This window comes from Sander vitreus, chromosome 15 (genome assembly GCF_031162955.1).
Source record: "Sander vitreus isolate 19-12246 chromosome 15, sanVit1, whole genome shotgun sequence".
In the NCBI taxonomy this organism is placed as follows: domain Eukaryota; kingdom Metazoa; phylum Chordata; class Actinopteri; order Perciformes; family Percidae; genus Sander; species Sander vitreus.
The window spans coordinates 9,828,095-9,848,795 of NC_135869.1; the positions used below are offsets into that span (position 1 = coordinate 9,828,095).

Below are 20,701 nucleotides of genomic sequence, written 5' to 3' on the forward strand. Positions count from 1 at the left end.
CACTCAATTAGTCATTTGTCTAGTTGCCTAATTGGTGTCAAATCCGGTAAAAGACAGCTGTGACCTGAAAGCTGATCTGCTTGGCGAGGGCACAGAGTGGCTTCTTAGTAGGTACCGCTTCCCCAAAAATGTACTGCTGGATTTGGGTCGTGATATTCGTGACCTACTCCCATGCAGCAGCATTTCTTTTGTTTGTAATACCTCCTGCACTGAGTGAACCAAACAATATTTGTTGGTTGGATTCAACCTCATCTAGCAGTACCTCCATTTCTGTTTGAGAAGTTCCTCTTCTTTGTTCTCTTTGCCATTATTGCAGTGAGGGAAAAAACACATTAATGTGGTTGATAAAGGGATGTGTTGTTACCATGTATGGTTAATTGGAGGCATTTCTGAATGCATTTGGCCTAATCGTGAACGAGCATGGTCGTTCAGAACAGGTGGGATTTATCAAGATTTATTACTTACTGATGTGCGTACGATTGGCTTGCACACTTTTGATAAATACAGATTTTTTTTTTTGTACTTAAGCACATGAATTCCATTCGTAAGACAGAATCTAGAACATTTTCTACGCACTGTTGATAAATAAGGCCCCTGGATCCTAAAGGATGTAGCATCTGCTCGCCCCTCCCACCAACTCCACCAACACCGAAAAAGGGGCATTAACAGCATAATCAGGCTGATATATTTACAGGTGATTGGTGGTAAATGGACTGCAATTATATGTAGTGCCTTCATAGCGGAGTGCTTCACAAAGGGCCTTTCATTTACCTATGCACACATGGATAGCAGCAGAGCAATTGCATGGCCTTCGGGAGGAATAATGGTTCAGTGTTTGGCTCAGGGACACTTCAACATGTGGACAGGAGGAGAAACCAACAATTAATACCTCCTGATCAGACTGGCCCCCCAAATGTTCTGCTAAAATTCACATTATCCATGAAAATAATGTGTTTAAGGGATGCATAATGTTTATGTTAAAAGTAAAAGTCCTGCATTCAAACTCCTACCTCAGTGAAGGTATATAAGTATTATCAGCTAAATGTGTCAAAAGTAAAAGTACTCGTTCTAAAGTTAAATGTCCTCTGTGACGGATATATTATTATACATGACATTAGATTGTTGATACTGATGCATCAATGCTAACGCAGAATCTGCTCGAGGTGGAGCTTTACTTTTAAATACAGGGTTATAGCCTACTGTTAGCTAGTTTATTCCAGAGTTTTCCTTTCCTCTAAACTTTGAAATGAAAGTTTAGGAAATGTCTCTCGCCATTTCTAGCCACTGGGGGACCATAGGCAGGCTGGGGGAACTCATATTAATGTTAAAAAACTTCATAAAGTGAAATTTTCATGCCATGGGACCTTTAACAATGGGTTGTATTTCGTACGTTTATCAAATGTAAAATCCTCATCTAAAAACTAACTAGTAACGTAGATAACTGTAGAGGAGTAGAAAGTATAGTGTTGCATCTGAAATGTAGTGGAGTAGAAAGTTGCATAAAATAGACTCAAGTAAAGTTGTCCTACAAGTATACTGTAGTACAGTACTTGAGTAAATGTTAAAAAAATATTGTTTAACAATATAATCTCGCCCTAGCCAACATAAATATGGTGTTTATTTTTTTAAGTCATTAAATTCAACCTGTGAAGCACCAACTACTGGAACAGGTGACCTTCCCATACATTTCTGTAGAGCAACTTTTGTCTTTATTTTGAAAGTTTTACAACAGGAAGTTCTAACTGCCGTGTTGACTTCCAAACAGTAGTTAGTCCCGCCTCCTGCTTCCCACCTGAGGGACTCACCTGAGCACCTGCTGTGTCAGGTATCGCAGCATCAGAGAGCAGCGGATCCGGAGATGGCTGAGTCTCAGCTGGTGTGCATGGACGACGAGCACGTCAACGAGAAGATCCCGGAGACTAAACCGCAGTTTTACTACAGCGAGGAGCAGCGTGCGGCTCTGGAGCAGCTCCTGAAGAACGGGGACGGTGCCTTCAAGATGCGCCTCAAAGAGGACAACGTCAAGGACTTCCTCTGCGCCAGGGAGATCAAATTCATCCGGGAAACTTTTCATGAGTACGACACGGACAGTGACTCTGAGTCTGCAGAGCACGAGAAGTCCAAGGCGTCCTCCAGTGCGGACTCCGGTGTCCACTCCACCTACTGGCCCGAGATGTCGGACACCGAAGTCCCGTCTCTGGACATCGGCTGGCCCGGCAGCAGCGGCGTCTACAAGGGGGTGACCCGGGTGTCCGTGTTCTCCCATCCACCCAAAGAGTCCGGGCCGCATATCAAGGAGGTGGTGAGGAGGCTCATACAGGAGGCACACAAGGTAACTTAACTTATATTATTAACATTTCTTCTAATGTAGTGTAGTAAACTAGAGATTCGATTAGATAGATTAGATTAGATAGACTAAAAATGATAATTAAGTCATTTATTTAGTCTAAAAAGTTTTTCTTTAATTTCTTTTACGTTTACATTCTAATACAAATAGGCCTACACGTTTATCAATAATAGCCCAGCGTCATTTTATGAATTAAGCTACACTATTATTGAACATCAGCTCAATCCCAGAATCTTTTGGTTAAATTATCCTCACCCCTGTGTTTTTCCCCACTTTTTTGACCCTAATAATAACTGGCCAGTAATGAATGCCTTTATTTATGTGAGAATCATGAGAACAACACGAGGCAAAGGGAGCAAAACTAATTAAAACCTTCATAAACAAAACAATTGAGGCTACAACTCACAATTATATGTTTTAATCTATAATTGTCTTGATCAATCAATTCAAATGTCAGAAAATTGTGAAAAATGTTCATCCCACTTTACCAAAGTCAAAGGTGATGTCTTCAGATAGCTTATTTTGTCCGACCAAAAGTCAAACCAGCACGTATTCACATTTGAGAAGCTATAATTTAGGATTTGTTGGCATTTTTGCTTGAAACAAATGACTTGCATAACAAATCAATGATCAAAATAGTTGCTGATTAAAGGCTAAAAACAATTTCGGCTTTGTCTTCTTACAGCATAATTTAGGTCAACCCTTTCTATGACGCATGCATGTAATTACATTCAGATAGAAATATATGCATCTGCAAATAATAAGGCAGGCAGATTTAGTTTAAAGTTTGACAGTTTAAAAAGAAAGTTGGATCTACTAAAATCCCAAAGGCTGAGTTTATTTGTAGACTAAGGATCGACCACCATGTTGAACCTGAAGTCTTCATGTTGCCCTAAAAAAGACAAAGTAAAATGCATATGACCATACGTAAACCGACCGTGCAGTAAAACTTATCAGTGTCTTCATGTACTACATGTCCCTGACCTGAATTACTTGCAAAACAGTACCTCTGAAATATTCAAAATGATTGCTTCCTACAGGTGAAAGAGACCAAGCCCCAGGCTGAGATGAATCTCTTACAGCTTAGCCAAAACATGCATGTAATGGATTAGATTTATTGACTATAGCCACACAAAAAAAGTATTATAAAAAGAAGAAAAAATGGTTATGGGGAAATATAAGAAATTCTCCTTTTCATCGCCGTCGTCTTTATGCTAAGCTAACATAACCAGCCGCTGGCTGTAGTTTTGAGTGAGAGTGATATCGGTTTTCTCATCTTACTACATTTCAAACCATTCCTTTAACTTTTGTTTAGAGTTTTGATTGCGGTAATGCACAAAAGTTGGTTTATAATACACCAACATAATACCTTTACAATAATCCGTTCTAATTTCTAACTGACAGCCGTGTATTTTGTCAGATAAAGAAAGACAGAGTAGGTACAGAAATATCCCTAGGCACTCTTAACCTTCCCTCCGAAACCTAAAGTATGTTGCATTATTTATACGGCTAATTAAAGATGCAGTAATAACCGACTTATGTTCAGAACACAGAAAATCATATTTTGCACATGCAGCATTTTCCAGTAAGACATTAAAAAGGTAAGGGTTAACAAAGCCTACAGCATCAATAAAAAATACACATCAATGAGTGAGTCATATGCAAGTTTAAACAAGCTGAGTTATATGTGGTGCAGATGGAGAAGGCCATGCAGCTCTAAATGTCAGCTTCACATCAGAACTTGCAGCAGACTTGTTCAGCCCCCCCCCCCCCAACATCATGCAGCCCAGGTTTGGGTTGGTGCTTCTTTATTTTTCCCTCACCCACTCAGAGATTCCAACAGCTGCTTCTGATTGGATGACCTCCCAGGTATGCAGGTAGAGAACTCTCACCTGTGATTGGTGAGACACGCAGCACCAGAAGCTACAGTTGCAGGGTAAAGTGATAGGTGTTGTTCAAACTGGCACAAACACACTGTTTCTCTTTTTGAGGTGTGGAGGACAGTAAACGTATCCACAAACAAACTGTTGGCTGAGGGACTGGTTGGTCAGAGCTCTTTGAAAGCGGATAGCTGCAGAGCTGTTATTGGTGAATATTTGGACATACTTTGACGGATAAGTTAATCCTCATTAATATCTCTTTATAGTAACCTACTCAGGTCCATGACAGCTTGAATAACTGATAACATCTTTCTATTTACAGATAGGCACGCACATACCTTCTGGAAGCAGAAAAAGGCTACAGGAGATCATTATCTCATATCAAGAGATGACGCACAGCTGTGTAATTTATGTTACAATGAGCTGTGGGTTGCAAGTAGAAATGGTTTTCAGGCAAGGTCTATCTCTACGTGACAGACAGAGAATTATGAAGTGTCTGGTTGAACTGCATTTAAGAGTAAGAACAGCCTTGCAGTAAATGAAGTTGGAAAGTACCCCATGCCAATCTCTAGGTATGGTGAAGGGGATGTGATGATGTGGGGCTATTTTAATTCCAAAGGCCAAGGGAACTTTATCAGGATGCATAGTATCCTGGATCCATGAAATAACTGGAATTTCAGTCTGGACCAAAGTGGTGGGCCACCAGCTAAAATATCACTTTTATTCCTGAAAGGTCTTCTAAAGGATGGATTTACTTTGAAAGACATGTAACTGTCTCCTTCCCTGGGCAAATGTTTTTCTCAGTACACATCTAATAACCAGTTAACATGAGTGTTTGTTGACATACATGTACTTAATTTAGACTCACGGATGGTTTACTTTTAATAATTGATGTCAAATAAAATTTGACCGAGAGCTGCTGTCACACCCTAAGGTGATTGCCTGGAAAACGTTTTTGGTCAACTTGTTGGATCAGGCCCAAACATGTAGAGAGCCGCAATAAGGAAATAGAAAAAATCCTCACATGATCACTCTAAATTGCACAATATAAAAACACTGTGTGGCTCTAAAATTCTTCACTGAAAAACAGTCATGTTATATATAATAATAAAGTATACAGTATTAAAGATGCACTGAAAATAAGACAACAATGGAAAGTACATTAGTTAGTTCTGTGTACTATATACTGATTCCTGTATCATGGTACAGTATGTAATGTATCTTGTTTCTTGTGGCAGAAAGACACTGCTATTGAAATAATTAGCAATGTTAATCCTAGCCATTGCTGGACTGTATCCAAACTGTCTTGAGTAACATTTGAATCATCTGGAAAAACAAGTTCCACAGAATCATCAACTGCCTCGGTAAATTATACTTCAATTTTAAATCACAACACTTATAATAAGTTAGTGGAGTGACATTGTGTTTACTGACAGTGGGACTGGTGAAAATGTTAATGAGTCTTAATGTTGCAGCAGTCGGGTTCTATATTGGCTGCTCTAAAAGGCAGGGGGATGTGAATTATCAAACACCCAGAAATCATCAAATGTGAAATGAAATCAATAAAGTGCACACACATACACCTCTTTACCACGCCACCTCGTAGGGGATGTTTTACAGTGAAACTAAACGAGAGGAAAAAGAATGCGAAAAACAGCAGAATGATATGGGCTAACAGGACGAACATCTGTAGTCTTAGTGAAGGTTACGGCAACAAATCTAGAGTTTCTTTGTCCTGCTGTCCAGCGGTGGAGAAGTATTCAGTTAAAAGTAGCAATCCTGAATTAAAAAAATAACTCATTCGAAAAGCCAGCAATAGTCATGCAATAAAAATGTTAAGTTGAAATCAAGTCTAGTCATTTTGAATGCAAAATGTCCTTAAAGTAAAAGTACGGAGGCTATAATTCAGAAAACAAAATGCCCCATGTGAGTGTAGCAACGGCTAAAATATAGCCTGGATGCCAGCCAAACTTAGCCCCGCCCACAACATTTGAGGTCGGGAAGTTCATATTCTGACTAGAATCTGAGTATGACGACGTCAGGCTAGATAAAATGTTAAAATTGTAATATTTTAGCTAAGTATAAAACAGTTTAAATAGTTAGCTCAAGTGAATGTATTGACAGTTAAAATCGTAAATAACAATATTTCCCTCTGATTCTTGATGAGTAGAAGTGTAAAGAAGCATAGAATGGAAATACTCAGTGCGTGCGTGCGTGCGTGCTTGCGTGTGTGTGTGTAAGTATGGCATGTGGAATATTTATATTTATTCAAATTTATATCAATATTTGTATCTGTATTCATGACTGTCTTGTGTATCTGTAGTTTACCTTGACTTTGCATTTGAATCAGTCCCTGCTGTGTTCCCCAGGTGGTGGCCGTAGTCATGGACCTCCTGACAGACCTGCAGATCCTCCAGGACCTGCTGGATGCCTCGTCACGGCGCGGGGTGGCTGTCTACGCTTTGCTGGAGGCCAGGGGAGTGCCCCACTTCCTGGATATGTGCACTCGGCTGCAGATTAATGCAGTGCATCTGCGGGTGAGGAGTGAGCTCAGCAAACACTGCAGAACATTACAGAGGGCTATAGAGGGAGGGAGGATCACTAATGCAACGCACAAAGAGCAAATAAAGATGGAAAGTTTTAAGGAAAACACCTCAGTGGGTCACTGCTCTTCCTCCTTCAGCAGACAACGACAGTAATTATCATGGGTTAAAAAACATGTATCATAGCTCACGATCTTTAGGAAATTACTGACAAGTAGAAGACAATATATATGACCTCAAGTGTGTTTGGTTCGGTGTTGTGTAAAAAAACTAAAACAAACTCTGGCCTGTTAAAACATGATTATGAATTTGCCTAATCAAATACTTTTATTCTAAAATGTATTCAGGTCTTCTAAAGGGTCCGTGCCTTCAAACCACATAAGTCTAAAAGAATAACACAATTTCCCACTTACCACTCGTGGTATCGTGAATATTGTTTCATGCTTATTTGCCAAGGCTTTGCTACTCATACTTCTGCCTTCACTGCAACACAGTGAAGGTGAAAGGAATTTCATTTGTGGTGCTCAAAGCATTGAAAAAGCTCAACACCACCCTTTTTTTTCCAGGAAATGTGTCCAGGATAATCTGGATAATCGCACAATTAATCTACCAATTTGTATTACTTCTTTAGCTAAGTATTGGATGAACAGTAAAAATCGTTAGCTAAAATCAACATGTCTACATATTACGTTGGTATAAGAGTAGTAGCGTAATGTGTGCCCAGTAGTGATGGATGAAAAGAATGAACAATATTAGAAGAAATTGAGTTTGTTAATTATATTTACATGCCACACAAGTATTACAAAATGCATACCTCTCATTTTGACCAACCTATGGAAAATTAGGGTAATATTACAAAAACTTAATTTTCATAAATAGTAAAAGAAATGAAAGTGAATTATTAATGGAGGGTATTTTTTAAAGAATATCTAGAATATACAAATGTTGAAATATTCATGCTTTTTGCCCCACCTATGTTTTTAACGGTTAAACATAATCATCCTACTTTTAGTAATTAACTGCTATTCTATGTGTTGCAGAACCAGAGAAATGACAGTGCTGTTAGTGCTGTTCTAGATTCGGAGACAACAGCCGTTTCACTGAGCCAGACTGTCATCCTATCTCCACAGGGACACAATAGCCGGCCTTATCTGCTGTATGCAGAGTTTTGTAGCTCCGGCCTAGTATAACTGGAGCACTGGAATACCTGCTTGTAGTGGTGTCAGTTGATAAGGCAGTGAAAGGCCTTTTCAGCGCACTGGGCTCTGTTACTCTTACTTCTCACAAATGAACATACATAGATCCTGAGAACAGATCCAAAGACTGTAACTCGATGCTTCGCCAGAGGAAAAGCTCCTCCCAGTGTGTCCACTCAGTATTTATGTCTCCTTCCCTTTCTGTTACCTAAGTAAACATATGTGGCTCAAGTTTTGCCCTTTCTTTCTTAGTTGACTTAAGTTGAATATAAGTTGACTTTATGTTGCAAGGTGTGGCCGCTCAGTTTGACTTGGCACATCTTCAGATTAGTCATACATGACACAGCAGGGGATGTTTAATAGCTGGGGCTGAGTGAGTTTACTCAGGTTTTACCTGTGTGATAGTGTGTGATGTTAGGCCACCTCAAGTGTGTAATCAAGCGGGTGTTTCTTTACAGAATCTCCGTGTGCGGATGGTGAGAGGTTCAGGGCTGGCCCTGTCATTTGGAAAGCTGCCCGGGTCTCTGTGCTCTAAATACATGCTGGTGGATGGAGAGAAAGTCATGTTTGGGTCTTACAGGTGAGCATGAATATCCAGCAATGCCTTAAACTCACCAATTCAGCCGTTCACAGCTGAGACAGGACTGTGTTTAACACCCAAACTGAACACGTACTGAGTCTTTCCAGTGCATGAGGTCTGTTTTTTTGTTTCTATTTCTAGTAACTCTTTTGTGAGTAAGCGGGGGGGGGAAGTAATTTAGAGCTCTTTTTTATGTTATAAAGAGCTATGAAGAAAAACCAATAAGATGGCATACATAAATACAAAACGTAATAAAATATATCATATAGTATGTCATAATAATAAAACATTTCACAGGATTTTCCTCCGGGAAAAAGAAAGTAAATAGTTTCATGAACATGAAATTAAAAATTATTTCCGTTTACTTGCATGTGAAACTAAAACTGATGACAGACAGTTTCACACTCTGAGAGTAGGGATGTAACGGTATGAAAATATAAACTCACGGTAATAGTGACCAAAATGATCACAGTTTTCGGTATTATTGCATTATTTTTAAAAGTGTGTTGAATATATTCAGAAAGCACTGATAGGCCTACACAAGCTGAAATAGTTTCAAAAGGTGTAACAGTGTTTATTATATTACAAAAATATGGCCTGCTGTAGGGTGTCCGGTAAGAACTTGAACCATAGATGTCTGACTTTGAGATCCAGGAAGATTTATTTACAACTCGAACATGAAGTTAACTATGAAGTTGTATTTGACGTTACATGTGAAGTTGGATGTGGTTCTGAAATATAAACAAATAATAATGCACATTAATAAGCATCTGACTTACTATAAACACTATTTACCAAAACTAAATGTTATAGCCACCAGCATATAACAAGAAACAATACTAAGAATTACATTAATTTCTCTGTAATAATTAACATAAATGTAACACATTGCTCAGTAACACAAACTGAGAATAAGCCACATCTATTACAGCACACATATCCATAATGGAGCAAACTGTGTAATACACCTTTAATAGCTAAGCAAGCCGTTTAATAGCAAATTAAAGCTAGTCCGTTTAATAGCAAATTGCCCTAACACAACCTGAATATCAACACATAGCTGCACAAATAATATGAAACAATCTGCACATCTATCAGCTATGCAATAAGAAACACAGCAATATTATCAAGGCCATAATCTCTCTCTCTCTCTCTCTCTCTCTCTCTCTCTCCCCAAATAAATGTCACGCTGTAACACGGGCTAAACCACATTGTAGCAGAACACTAAACGCAGAAAACTAAACGTAGCTTTAATGTTTACACAGATAACGAGGCAGTAAAACCCATAACAGTTTAACAAGCTACAGAATAGTTTTAACTTACATTCTGGGCTACACACATTACTACAACAAGTCTGAAAATGGGAAAGGAATGATAAAGAAAAAAGTCTCTTTTCAGCTGCTGTATCCAAATGTTTAGAGGCTTTAAATATCAAAACAACTTTCTCTAAAAGCTTCATGCTACAATAGTAAAGCACTTAGACCAGCACACCAATAACTCCTTAAGGACTTTATGAAGCATATTAAACTTGTGTATTGACTGGAATGCTTTTTGCAGCACTATCTCTATCTCTTTATCTCCCCTTGGTTCTGCACATAAGTCTGTTTTTGTAGATCAACTTGTTGACTATTATGATTACTGATTGATATTGAGTTGTGTAAATCCTGCTTGAGATTATTACGAGGAAGCAAAAACATTTCTGCGTGTCACCTAAGTGCTTATTTCAAATGATTAACCAAGTTCAATGAAATAATTACACCGCCTACATTAATTAACCCTACACCCCCTATCCAATGTATGGAGAGACAGAGGTTCTCATACAGTCTAGTTTAATATATATATATATATATATATATATATATATATATATATATATATGTATATATATGTATATGTGTATATATATATATATATGTATGTATATATATATATATGTATATATATATGTATGTGTGTATATATATGTGTATATATATATATATATATGTATGTGTGTATGTATGTAAATTTAATTATTATTGGGGATCACTATTAGTACTTATTAAGGACTCATTAAGGAACTCATTAAGGAAACATTAAGGATGTGTAAAGTCAATATGATGACCAAACATTTAAACTATTCTTTGTTTTTTGTATTTTATAACACTAAAACATTGAGTATGATGCTCAGAAATCCTTTAATTCATTTTAAACTTAACACAGCCTTAAAATCAGCATTTAAGTCATCTGTATGCTCAAAACAAACAAACAAAAACAAAAAAGGTCGTTTGAGGTGTTGTTTGACACATTTTTTATAGCTGGTCCGAACAGCCACATTTAAAGGTAAGGTGAAAAGCCAACCATAGAGAGCGGTGAGACACAATAGTCAGTCAAATATGGCAATGATGGGGAATACTTTTGGACTATCTTTCTCTGAAAGGGCATTCGTGGTGTTGCACTTTGTTGTAAACCCGAAATGTGACAGAAATACTTGCACACCTGGCCATTACTGCATGAAATGAGCGTGATTGTCGGATCCTCGGTTTCAGAAAGATATGATTTGAAAATTCTCGGACGCGCACATTTTCACACTTAGACACAGAAGCTTTATTGATGATGATGGAGATTACTCAACATGTTAAGATCATAATGGTCACTAAAGATCAAACCCTGATTGTGAGTGCACGTTTAGACGATTTTAAGGGCACAATTTTAAGCAATTTGTGGTGTTTTACATACAGTATATTTACGTACATATACATATTTAATTATCACGATTATTTGTTGATTTTAACCAAAAGAAATGTTGTCACATAGGCTAATTATAACTGCTTTCACATCCATATTGTGATACATTCCTCCTTTGTTGAAGGATACTATGAAGGAGTATGCCATTTCAGCTGTTGTGCGACCGCTTTCCAAACATGCGTGTTTGCCGTGAAAAGATACAGGCAACGCAATTTTCTGTACACGTTAACGCCGCACGTTAAAATCCGGTGCCAATGGGTCACCGGTGACCGTTATCTACCGGACGAAATAGCAACACGGATTACGGTGCCACTTAAATGTCTGCGTTACGTTCTGATGCTCCAAAAAAGACGTTAGAGGCAACAGAAACATCGCTGCACGTCACGCTAGTAAACACTAATAACACGTTGCACAGCAGTTAACGTTAGCCTACCGTTAGCTACAGTAGTAACTGGATTAAACACGGCTAAAATGCTGACCGCTAAACGGTGTAGTGTGACTGTATTTCAACGTAGAGGATTCCAACAGCGGGACGTACAACAGTCTGCCGCTAAAGCTATGAGTTAAAAGACTCAAACTAGCACTATGGTTACTGCTGTTGTCTGAAAAACAACACTGATGGGACAAAATGTTGCGTTTACTGGTAAACCTCGTGACGACTTATGACTGACTGCTATCTGTTGCCGTCCTCTGTGACTGTCTACATCGCGGTCATGTGCTAAATTAATGGGACTCTATGGATCTAGACGGCTAAATTAGTCTCTTTCGCCTGATTGTCGTTGAGAAATCTTAGATTTGATTGTAGTTTTTGCAAGTTCAACATGGATTATAGGTCAAAAGTTGAATGAACGAGTACTCTGATTTCTTACAGGTTGAGTCGTTGCCCATAACACGCTAGCATTCTGCTAATGAATGCTGATCAGTGGTCAGTGAAGGACTGATTACGATCGGAGATCCCGCTTGACGGAATCCAAAGCAGAACCAGAATGTCAGAGTGAATATTTCGGCGTGGTCTTTAAAACATTAGCAAACCTCTTTCTAGCACGTGTATTAACAGGGAGAGTCTAACCTGTCAGCTGTGTTGTCGATGCTTCGAGAGAACAAAGGAAGCGTCTCAGTACTTGCCGTAAAGCAGTATCTCTGGCCGTGTATGTGTATGAGGTCATTGACATTTTAAAAGGCTTTTTAGAACAAAAAAGCCACTTTAAAAAAATCTAACACCCAGCAGTGTGTATTTTCTTAGCCTCCCCTTTCGAATGCAACATTCAAATTACTAGACAAAAAATGATATCCTGAGAAAAGTGGATTTTGAGGGGTATAGCTCCATAGAGTCCCATTCATTCTGCACTGGCCTGTGAGCGCCCCCTATATGGAACTGCAACCAGTTCAGAAGCCGGAAGTAACGAGAGAGTGGAACTTCTTCCCTTATTAGAAATTCTTTGGCTGCGCGGTGCAGGGAACAACTCTGATTGGTTCATGAAGGCACGTGATCAGAGAGTGGTTTACGGAGCTTTGGAAAAAAAAACTTTGATACAGAGCGTTCTATGAACGGAATGAAGCATTTTAAATATTGCTTGATCACGTGAATTTGGTCGTGGGAAGCCAAAATCGTGATTGTGATTAAAATTCGATCAATTGTGCAGCCCTACTTTTCAGGATTAAACTTGCATTTTGTGTTTGTATCCAACATTATAACATTGTAGATATGACAAAAAACACGGAAAAGCATATGCCCCCTTTAAATATATTTTTAAAAATAACTACAAAGATATTGTTTTGTTTTATTTTATAGAATGTAACACTATAGACCATTACAAGGTGGTCATTACACAACTGTATAAGTAATCTTGTTGTTGCTAAGCTGTTGTTGCTAAGCTGAACAAAATCTCTGTATTTGAATCATACTGAAATTCTTGTGACAGAAGACCCCATCCTCACATGAGATTGACAAATACCTGACCCAGACTTCCTGCAAAAAAATAAGCCGATTTAAATGTTTTGGATCCAACATAAAGAGTTAAGCTGCTGTATACAGTAGCCAGTGTCTGAATACAGATGACACATCTTTCCACACGTCATGTGTCTTATATTAGCCAGCTCTGGTAAACCACGTTATTGACCACATGGCTGATGAACATAATTTGACTCATGTGTGATACCTATTTTTGAGTGCATATTTGCATCAATAAATTTGGGTCTGTGGGACTTTTGGGTCCGATTTTTTTTTAAAGCTTTTAAAAACAGGAACAGCTGCTTCTTAGGGCTGCTGTATACTGAAATGACATGTTCATTAAGAGTGCTGTGGTTACAAATGATGATTGCAGCAGCTGCATGTAGTTTATTTTGCTCACTGGGTTTAATCTAAAAGTGTAAAATGAAGTAGTTGGTAATAGGATCTAGAATCTAGGGCATTTACATTTTCTCTCCGGGTCCGCATTCAAAAGCTAGATGGTTATGTTTTCATTTGACTTGCTTATTCACTTACTCACAAATTATAACACATTATATCTTGTTATTTTAATCTGTATGTGGAGTGTAAAAATTACAATTCACCATTTCAGGCGGTGCCATGTACCAGATTACTTCTTGGCAAGACAAGCAACTTTTTGGTTTTTCTGTTGGTTGCCTGGTTAAAAAATAGTCTGACATATCACCCCCCCCCCCCCAAAAAAAAAAAAAAATAAAAAAAATAAGCATATTTTCCCGAAATGTAGAACAATTCTTTTACCTTTTGACCTCTCTTTTCTCCTCCAGCTTCACCTGGAGTTCCTCTCGGATGGACAGGAACACGATCACCGTGATGTCGGGACAGATCGTGGACTCCTTCGACAACGACTTCAGGGAGTTGTACGCCGTGTCTGAACAGGTGGACCTCTACAGGGAGTTCAACATCACCAAGCCACCTATTGCAACGCCCATCAGGAAACCAAAGGTGGAGAAAATCCAGCCTCTGCCCGTCTCCATGTCTCGCTTTCAAGTATCTGTCGGGGACTCCAGACAGGTTGACCTAAAGGTGCCTGCACATAAATACCACAATCCTAAGTACTCTTTAGTTTTTGGGAACAGTACGGGCCTCACAGGTTCCCTACAAGATCTGTCGACCCCGAGTGACTCGCTCATCGGCGGGCTGAACCTGAGGAACGGCTTGCAGAACCACATCCTTGGCGGCAGGAACAGCAGTGACCACGTGGACCGAGTCCCCCCACAGAGTCCTGGTTCTCCTGCAGACGAGGAGGATGAAGATGGAAAGGAAGGCTTGAAGAAGAACCAGGTCTTCGGAGCGAAGAAACAACGGAGCTCCTTCAGGCACTTCCTGAAAGGCAGGGGAGCCAATCAGAGCACAGAGACAATAGAGGAAGGCGTGGTCACTCCTCAGGGCCCCTCCCCCACCTGTAAGGTGTCAGAGACCAATGGGGTCGCAGGAAATGAGCTAGAGGACTCGTTTGAGATCATTGAGAAACCCGGTCTACTGAAATTCAAAACCAAGAAGCCTTCAAAGATCCTTCAGAGAAGTATGTCCCTGCAGGTCATCAACACTGGAGACGAAGACGGTACGTCCTCACATAGTCTATCATTGTATTGTCTGTTTGTTTCATCATGGTCCGAATCAGGGCGAATGATTACTTTTATTATTTTATCTTACACTGTTTTATTATTTCCTTGATTCATTGATTCATTATTTGGTCTATAAAATGTCAGAAACATTTTCTAAAGCCAAATGTCTTAAGATAAAGAAAAACTCCATCAAAATGCATGTATTTAATCTAAAATGAATGTTGTAACATAAAAAGTCATGAAAGAACTTAACTACAGAAAATATGGTGTAAAAATAGAAAGCATTTAGCGGTTGAATAATCATGCCAAGGCTCTAAAGTTTCTCATTTCAATATCAAGGTTCAAGGCTCAATTTATTCAGACTTAAAAATATGGTTTAACTTTCCATCAAATTAAGTTAAAATTGAAATGTAACCTCCTAAACAAATACTTCGTTAGACTCGTGATATAAATCAGGACATATCAAATCAAACATTAGAAGCTAATTCTGTCAGGTGGGAAATGTCTATCAGAATGGCCTACCTCCTCTACATGTATACATGTAGTTAAAGGTAGGGTAACTCATTCTGTCAGATGGGAAATAGTCTTTATCCACGATGATCCACTTCCAAGATTGCTCCATTGCCAACTGGAAATTCCGCCGGATTTCACTCTTTTCGGCCGATTGTCCGTCACCTTCCACTTTCTTTGTGTTGGCATTTTAAACTCCGGTGGATTTACAGTATGAGGACTATGGTTAAAGGGGTGATAGAATGCAAAACCGATTTTACCTTGTCATAGTTTAATAACGACAGTTTGGAGGGTAAATAGGACATACATAGAAGCTCAAAATCCCATTGATACCCCTTTCCTCTGCAAATCTCACATTTTTAAACTGCCGCTGAAAACGGGCGAATCTGAACAAAGCTAAAAGTTGACGTAAGCATCTCAACTCCTAGTCTTTGTCACGCCCCAACATTTGCATAGGCTACACTACTGACCTGAGGTCAGCTTAGTCTTCTCAATCTAGCTAGGTCATGCAGATCTCCAGAGGTCCGTTATTTAATTTCTAAATTCACTTCTGAGACTTTTTAATGCGAGAAATCAACTATGTAAAGGTCAAATATGGGCCGTTTTACGAAAATGTATGGCTAATTGCAAATTTTGTCCGACTGTGTGTCGGAGTTTAGCTGGAGCTCACCTGGCGTGTCCTACTTCATAGACTCCATCACGAAGGGAAGCCCGCGGCGCTCCATACCCGCGCAAAGTCACCGTTTCTGGGTTACTGGACTACAAAATGCCAAGGCCCTGATGGAGCTCCAGGGCCTGCAGCTAGCCGCGATCTTTACCCATAGGATTGAAGGGACAGTAGCAGCTAACGAAATCCCTAGCTAATGTTCACAAAAATGCATTAAATTGCAATCGGACACCATTGTTAGCTTTATAAGACCTTGGGGTAGATGGTATATAAGTGGCCGTGACGAAATTCAAACTGTAAATATACTTTAATTATGCCGAATTAAGAGTTTTCTCTTGCACGACTAAAATAACTTTTGAACCCACCAAAACAAGTTCCTTCCCGAGGCTATTTTGCAATGTGGCTCTGTCCAGTGCTTAGCGCCGCCCATGACGATGGTGATTGGTTTAAAGAAATGCCAATAAACCAGAACATGTTTCTCCCATTCCAGAATGCTTTGTGGACTAGCTAGACCCTCCTCCGCAGCATTGTGGAGGAAGGTCTGGCAAAACAAGACTAGATGGGAAATATGTGTAAGAAAAGCCTACCTCCTCTATAAATGTAGTTTAAAGTAGGTAGCTCGTTCTGTAATGTAGGAAATATCTATCAGAATGGCCTACCTCATCTACTGTATGTAGTTAAGAAAAGTTTAAACAACTGTCAGCACTAAATCACTTAATCAGCTGCGGAACTGCGTTACGTCAATATTTACGTAATTTAGACAATGCGTTATCTTTTTAACCCTTAATTTTATGTTCATTTAGCACTTAAAGTTCTTAAAGGTGCAATATGTAATACTGACCGCTAGTGTTAAAATAGTTACTGCAGTACGAATTCTAAATACTGGAGAGAGTCGTCTCCCCCGCCCCCTCCTCCCCAGACTCGAAGTTCACGTTGGTTGCCAGGCTGAGACCTGAGCATCCACAACAATGTTGCTAGACGCTTGTCTCACATAGCCAGACATTACTCCACAGCACAGCGGAGTAGCTAATGTTAGATGCTGGCTATATTGTCATAAAAGCCTGTGCTCACGTGGTGCTCTGTACCCAACTGACAGACACACTTTTTCGGCTTAGAATTACCGTAGGAACTGCTAAAAATCCCACAACCTCGCCGTCCTCTCCACACGCCAGACAGACACACTTCGTCGGCTTAGAATTACGATAGGAACCGCTAAAAATAACACTACCTTGCTGTCCTTTTCCACTCGACTGAACACACTTTATTGGCTTAGAATTACGGCAACAATCGCTAAACACACTGCAAACTCAAGGTCATCTCTTCCCGATTTACAGCCCCCCTCTCTTGGCTTCAAATAACTCACCGTTGTCAGCTACGGCCGCTGAACAGGATACACGTTGTAAACAGCCGTGGCCCACTTGCCTGGTCCTCCGGTAATGTTAGCAGTTAGGAGGGTTAGCAGGGTTAGCATGGCGGCGTTAGCCAGGACCAGTCGGGATCACTTTACTGGCTGTGTCTCAATTGTTTTTGCGAGTAACCAACTCGGGTACTCTAGCTATATAATTCAATGTGAGTAGCTACGCAAAAAATGTGAAATGACATAAAATGCCCGTCCCTAGCATACCTGTCACGTATCCCGTTTTGGCCGGGAAAGTCCCGTATTTTACCCTTCTTTCCAGCCGTCATCCCGTATTAGTATTTTCCCGTAAATCTCCCGTATTTTAACCTGCGTTATTAAAAAATAATAATACCCCGGGCCCAGGCGGAGTAAAAAAAAACAAACATTCCCAATCTGAGCTCTGTCACTAGCCTCGCGATAACTGCCACCTGCAGTAGCCTACTACAGGTACTGTAGGTGGCAGTTGTCGCGAGGTGATGAGATGATGAGTGACAACGCGGGAAAAAAAGAAAAAAAATCAGACGGATGATGGACGCTACGACAGAGACGGAAGGCATTCCTGCCAAAAATTCAAAACCCTCATGTAAATACCGCGATCAATGGGACAGCAAATTTACTTTTCTGAAGAGGAGCAGGGTGGGGGACAGTCACGCGTTTTGTAAGTTTTGTAACTGCGACTTTAGCATCTCACATGGGGGAAGGAATGATGTATGTCAGCACGAGAAATCCACCAAGCACAAACGCGGGCTAGAGGCACAAAAAAAAAAAGATTTCCCTTATTTTCAAATCCAAAACTTGACAGGTATGGTCCCTAGTAGCTGTGATAAATTAGCCTGAAGCTAACGCTTACCTGTTCAGGAGGAAATTAGCCAACTTGGCGTCCTTTGGGGCTCTAAGCTGTCTCCATCTTTCAAAAACATCTCCAATATTTACCCAGACAGGTTTGTTATGTCTCAGGTCACGCAACTATTAGAAACATGCCGGTTTTTTTTGTCGGGTAGAATCTATCTCTGATTTTATTTTCTTCTCTTTATTATTTAGGGTTATTATTATTACCTCCTCAAAAGACGTCTGTTTGTTGGTTGGTTTGTTTGTCTATTAGCAGGAAAAACTCCTGTCCCTACTTCCATGAAACTTGGATGCATGACTAATTTTTCACCTTTGTTTAACATTGCGAGATAGGGCATTTGTGCTGCATTCATGTGGTGTCGGAAGAATTGGAAAAATGTGTTCCTGACTTGAAAAATTCACACTTCATTAACATTGTGAGAAACGACATGCATTGGCGGAGGTCTGCGCTCTCTGAGTGCCTTTCTAGTTTTATAATTAATGTCCTTTTTTCCCCCCAACAGGATCAAAAAGCCGCCGCCGGCATCAAAAGAAGAACTGCATCCAGTCCTGAGATCAGAAACAAGAGGACAGTCTGTCATTAGGGTTATAAAGAGCAGCAGAGGATCTTGTGGCTGAGTCACAGGATAACCTCACTGTAACCGGGTGACATTACTGTCTCTGGCCTTCAGGTTAAAGTCCTTATGGGAGTGACCACCAATGAGATGTAGTTTAACTAATCATGTGAGTAAAAAACTTCAAGTGCTGATGGAGGGAGATTTCATCGCAGTTGTTTTAGTTTTTCTATGGGCTTTTTTTTTAATGAAATTATGCAACAGTGTTTTTATATTTTATGCTCAAACCTAAACCCCATCAGAGCAGCCCAGGCTGTGATCAAGGTAGCTTGGGGGCATTACATTGCACCTGGTTACTATGGAGACTGGAGAAGTTGTGCATGTTGTCCCTGAGTGTCGCCTTACAGAGAGGACCGTTGGTAACAGAATAAGTGTTCATCAGAGAGTGTTGTACATGCTGTGAATAATGTACACAGTGCTGAGGTGTGCGGTGTTGACACAGTCCAGCTTTGTTTCTGCGCGCTGTGTGAGGACTCTGTATGTTTACACTTTGGGTTTGTTCAGGTGAAACTGGCAAAGATAAGAATGTGAATTATTGAGAACCACTTTAGATGCAAATAATCCTAATTTTGTAGCAGAAATTGAATAAAAGAGATGAAAACATCAGATACAAAACTGATTTTTGTGAAATGTCAAGTAAAATTCCTTTTTAAAATTAAAAAAAAAAGTTCAGTGAGCTCATTTTGTGCGATGTGAAGCAGAATTTAGCCAAAGAGCAAAGTTACATTCAGGTACATTACCATTAGAAACATGTTTACTGGTCTCCCTGAAGAGAAAAGACTGTAATTAAGACTGAAGACGAAATCCAGTTAATGTTTTAGCAAAATGTCATTTAGTTCTGATGAATTCTTCTGGTTAGATAATGTATTTGTTGAGCCTGGGATTTAACATTAACCCATGAACATTAGTTTGTCCCTTTAGTACAGGCGTCAGCAACCTTTGGTATCAAAAGCATGAATTAATATGGTTTAATATTACCCTGTTGTTTGACCATTTGATTCAAATCTAAAAAAAAAATTCTGCAGCGGTTCTGAAATCGTTCTCTCATCCCCAGTCGGATACTTTTTAGCAAATGCAGTGTATTAGTTCTGAAAATGTCTTTCAATATCACTTTTTAGGACTTGTAATCCATAGCTAGTCTATGAAAACTTAAGACCGCTGTTGAGGTTCGGCAAAGTAGGCTAACCCTAGCCTACGTAGGCTATGACGAACATTTTAGTTGACTGAAATGTTATGTAGCCTGAATGGAGAATGTAAGAATCACCTTAGGCTTACAGTAATGGTAAATGAAAAACTAAAATGTTTAAAAATAACCGTTAATCATTTTCATATCCCTTTTTTGTCAAAGCCACAGAGAGCCACTAGAAGAGGGGCTTAAGAGCAGCATGTGGCTCCAGAGCCACAGGTTGCAGACCCCTGTTTAAGTAGCTTTAAGGTTAAAATAAATCCATCAAGAAAGATATTTAACATATTAGGGATTACTTATTGCATAGTGTAGTTTACATGCATTTAAGAGGGTAAATTGAAAGTGCCCATATCATGAAAAAAACACTTTTTGTGGGATTTGGGGTGTTATTTTGTGTCTCTGGTGCTTCCACACGCATACAAACTTGGGAAAAAAAACATCCATGCTGTTTTACAGTGAGATACGGGTTTCTGAATGTATCCTGCCTTCAGTCTCCTGGTGAGCTGGTCAAAATCGGCAGGGCTATCTACGTCATCGGCTGAAACATTTGGTGTGTGCTAACCACTTTAGCTAATACCACATCAGCTAGCTGTTTCTCCAACTTCGGTCATTACAAGGCAGGATTAGCCGGGAGACTTCTTCTAAACG

The 20,701-nt window shown here is 39.6% G+C and overlaps 1 protein-coding gene and 1 long non-coding RNA gene across 2 annotated transcripts; one reads left to right on the forward strand and one right to left on the reverse strand.

The window, feature by feature from the left end:
- The first annotated feature begins 1,779 nt into the window (after window positions 1-1,779).
- fam83fa (family with sequence similarity 83 member Fa) lies at window positions 1,780-19,473 on the forward strand. The gene is made up of 5 exons (XM_078268640.1): window positions 1,780-2,332; window positions 6,597-6,764; window positions 8,425-8,546; window positions 14,028-14,824; window positions 18,757-19,473. The coding sequence occupies exons 1-5, from the start codon at window positions 1,859-1,861 to the stop codon at window positions 18,804-18,806; spliced, it is 1,611 nt and encodes a 536-aa protein (XP_078124766.1). The 5' UTR covers window positions 1,780-1,858; the 3' UTR covers window positions 18,807-19,473.
- Window positions 2,665-6,644, reverse strand: LOC144529526 (uncharacterized). Its single transcript, XR_013503013.1, has 3 exons — window positions 6,556-6,644; window positions 4,171-4,239; window positions 2,665-3,239 (listed from the first exon to the last, which is right to left on the reverse strand). It is a non-coding gene; the product is annotated as an uncharacterized LOC144529526 (long non-coding RNA).
- Window positions 19,474-20,701: the final 1,228 nt, after the last annotated feature.

What these genes read in the sequence shown, in the direction of transcription:
- fam83fa (XM_078268640.1), top strand. Translation starts at nt 1,859, where the DNA reads ATGGCTGAGTCTCAGCTGGTGTGCATGGACGACGAGCACGTCAACGAG. An exon ending in TTAATGCAGTGCATCTGCGG is followed by an intron (nt 6,765 to 8,424) that starts GTGAGGAGTGAG and finishes GTTTCTTTACAG; the next exon opens with AATCTCCGTGTGCGGATGGT. An exon ending in GTCATGTTTGGGTCTTACAG is followed by an intron (nt 8,547 to 14,027) that starts GTGAGCATGAAT and finishes TTTCTCCTCCAG; the next exon opens with CTTCACCTGGAGTTCCTCTC.